Raw genomic sequence first — 3,010 nt, forward strand, 5'->3', positions numbered from 1 at the left:
GAAGTGAAAAAGGGAAGTGCCCGGTGGACAAATCTCATATTGCCTGTTTGTCATTCGCAATTCCAAGGCTTTGATCAGTCCAGCATGCTGAGAAGATGCTTGTTCCACGTTTTTCTCAATTGTCTCCACCGTGCTAATCATCTTGTTTTGTGTGTGAGCAACATTTCTGATGGAAGTGCTAATGTTAGTTAACACTTTTTTTTGGCAAATTGCATTTTCGGATTGCCAATTGATTGTCGCTTCTACTTCACTTGTCGGTGGCTTTTCTCTAGTGGGCAGCACAACATTTTGCCGTGGAATTTGTTTGGGCATGGCTTGCACCATCTTTTTCAAAAGGTTGTTCTGAAGGAAATTCAGGGGTGTGACTGGAGCTTGAGGGGTTCATCTTGAGTATTTCTTGATTTGGGATATTTGGGTTTGAAGGTTTGTGATATAAATTTTGGTTAGGGAGAGGTGGCCAGTTTTGGGGTTTGTACAAAAATAGGAATTCATATTTTCCTTGACGGTTCAGTGAACCAATAGATGAATCTCCTTCTTCATACCTTGTTTGAACTATCTTTCAGAGTTTCACCATTTTTTCTTTGATTTGGCTCTTTTTGCATGATGTTCATCCAATTCAATTTCATCGTCAAGACATTCTTGACAGTCACATTGCATGTCCCATGGGCAGTGTCCCGTGAAAGGACATTTCAACCACCATACGTTATGACCTTCGAACTGCTTTATGCAGTCATGTTCACGCATAATACTTGGGAGACAGTAAGAGAATGTTTCAGGGTCATCTTGGTGTGCTTGGTTATAAGTGGGTTGGTACATCTGAAAAGAAAAGGTTTTTTTATTGGGTTTTTTAAGGTGAGAGTGGTCAAAGCTTATGGAAACTGTTTTATCGGGTTTTTTGGAAAAAGTGGGTTCAGAGGATTGGCGAGGTTCAACAGGTTCTCTTAGCTTTTCATAATTTGTGACCCATGTATCTGGAAGGACTTTGATATGTTCTTCCCAAGAGAGCTGTTTTGGGATCTGGGTGCACATGGTATTTCCATTGGTGGCATCTACTTTTAAGAGCAAAGCATTTTCTCCACCAGGAAGGGATAGGTCCATAGCATGATTCTGAACTCGCCAAACTATTTGGTAGTGGAAAGTAGCCTGAATAGCATCTTTTGCTTATGGAGCACCTTGAATTTGGACTTGGCGCTTTAAAGCCTCCGTTAGATATAGATCATACAGGGACATGTTAAAATTTGGGAATATAGTAACCAAAACTGTCCCAGCATTTAGAGTGACTTCTGTGGTACCCAAATTCGCATGTTGGTATTCATTATATCTGGTATCAAGAAGGGCAAGGCGAGCTACAGTTGGTTGGCCTTTTCTTCCATGATATGTTAATGCAATTCTAACTGCACCAAAATGGATACGGGTGAAACCATGATTTTTCCACTGTCTAGGAAAATCATCTGGAATTTGTAGAGTGATGAATTGTTCCTCTTGAGTTGCTAGGATAGGGTGCTGGTCAAGTTTTGAGGCACCAACATATTCTTTAGCTCTTTTGGGCTTTGGTTGGACCAGGGAATGGATTTGTGACCACGGGGAACATGTCTTTTTAGCAAAAGCAGAATATGGGTTTATGAGGGGTAGGTCGGTGGGAGACACTTTGTTTTCATCAGGTAGGATATCAACTTCATAAAGGTAGTCATATTTGTAAGAAAGGGTTTTATACAGAGTAGGAGACATATTTATTTTTGCTAAGGACTTACAAGGGTTGGACGCAGACGGTAACGACTCAGACATATTTTTACTAAACTGCTTCGCTCCGAAAGAGATGGACTGGCTCTGATACCATGAGTGGTGTAGATGGCTCAGAAACACCATGCATGACGGCAAGACTGCAAGCACAATAGTTTTCTTACATGGTAGGACAGGGCTTCAACATCCCGAAGGATGTCTTGCCACAAACCTGACTTCAACAACTGTCAAGTTAGTCGGACAGTTTGAAAGATCATAGATATGAAAGTTTTTCCCACAAAATGGGCTGGCTTCCTCGCCAAGCTACTCAACTCGGAAAAAATTTCACACTACAATAGACATACTGTCGAAGCTTCGGAAAACTATTGTAGTTGTAGCAAGCTTAACTTGCTCAATATTTCCTAACCCTATACTAACTAAGGATCAGCCTTTCCATGCCTTTCAAAGAGAAGAACAAGAGAAATTTAGAAAGCAACCATTTTATTGATATCGGAAAATTTACAGGGAGATTGTTTGATGCCTTCTAACTATTACATAGCCTCCTATTTATAGGAGTTGGAGGCTTCCAAAAGACTTATCTTACATGGCACACGGGCCCCGCTAGAATGTGAAGGGCCTAATAAAACAAGCCTAATAAGACAGCCTAATAAAACAAGCCTAATAAAACGAGCCTAATAAGACAGCCTAATAAAACATGCCTAATAAAACAAGCCTAATAAAACGAGGGGAACATTATCCGAAGCATGACAACCATGTGTAAGCATGTGACCGTAGGGTTCGCTTTTGTTTTTCTTGTAAGCACGTCAATAAGCCTTATCCGACGGAGCGGTGCTTGATGGAGTCGACGGCGAAGTTGTGTATCCTTCCTCTATCCACCATTCTGGTCCATGTTTTTGCTTGAATTTTTCCTTGTTTTCCAGACTTCTTTTTCGCGACCATGTGTAGTAGCATTTTTCCTGTTGGATGGCCCTATCATCTCTAGATCTATTTTTGTTGAATATTGAGATGGAAAATTAAACCTTCTCTTTGTGATAGCCTGAGTGACTTTATCTCTGATTATTTCATACGGCACTCGGTAGTCCTTTTCTACTTCTCGAACTCTTTCCCAATGGGGATGGTCATCAGTGTAATTCCATCGAGCCCATTCTTTCGGTCATATCTCCTTTGGGATGCACTTATTTTGCTAGACAGAGAAGGGGAATTCCCACCATAGTGAAATGTCTGGTTGAGCATAAACCATCCCATCAATAATCTTTATCGGTCGATGTAA

General features: G+C 40.9%; 1 protein-coding gene across 1 annotated transcript; it reads right to left on the reverse strand.

The window, feature by feature from the left end:
• Positions 1-567: 567 nt before the first annotated feature.
• On the reverse strand, positions 568-1,098 carry LOC132607820 (uncharacterized). Its single transcript, XM_060321899.1, has one exon. The coding sequence runs from the start codon at positions 1,096-1,098 to the stop codon at positions 568-570; it is 531 nt and encodes a 176-aa protein (XP_060177882.1).
• Between the last annotated feature and the right edge of the window lie 1,912 nt (positions 1,099-3,010).

The sequence above is a fragment of the Lycium barbarum genome, chromosome 8 (assembly GCF_019175385.1).
Source record: "Lycium barbarum isolate Lr01 chromosome 8, ASM1917538v2, whole genome shotgun sequence".
NCBI classification, from domain to species: domain Eukaryota; kingdom Viridiplantae; phylum Streptophyta; class Magnoliopsida; order Solanales; family Solanaceae; genus Lycium; species Lycium barbarum.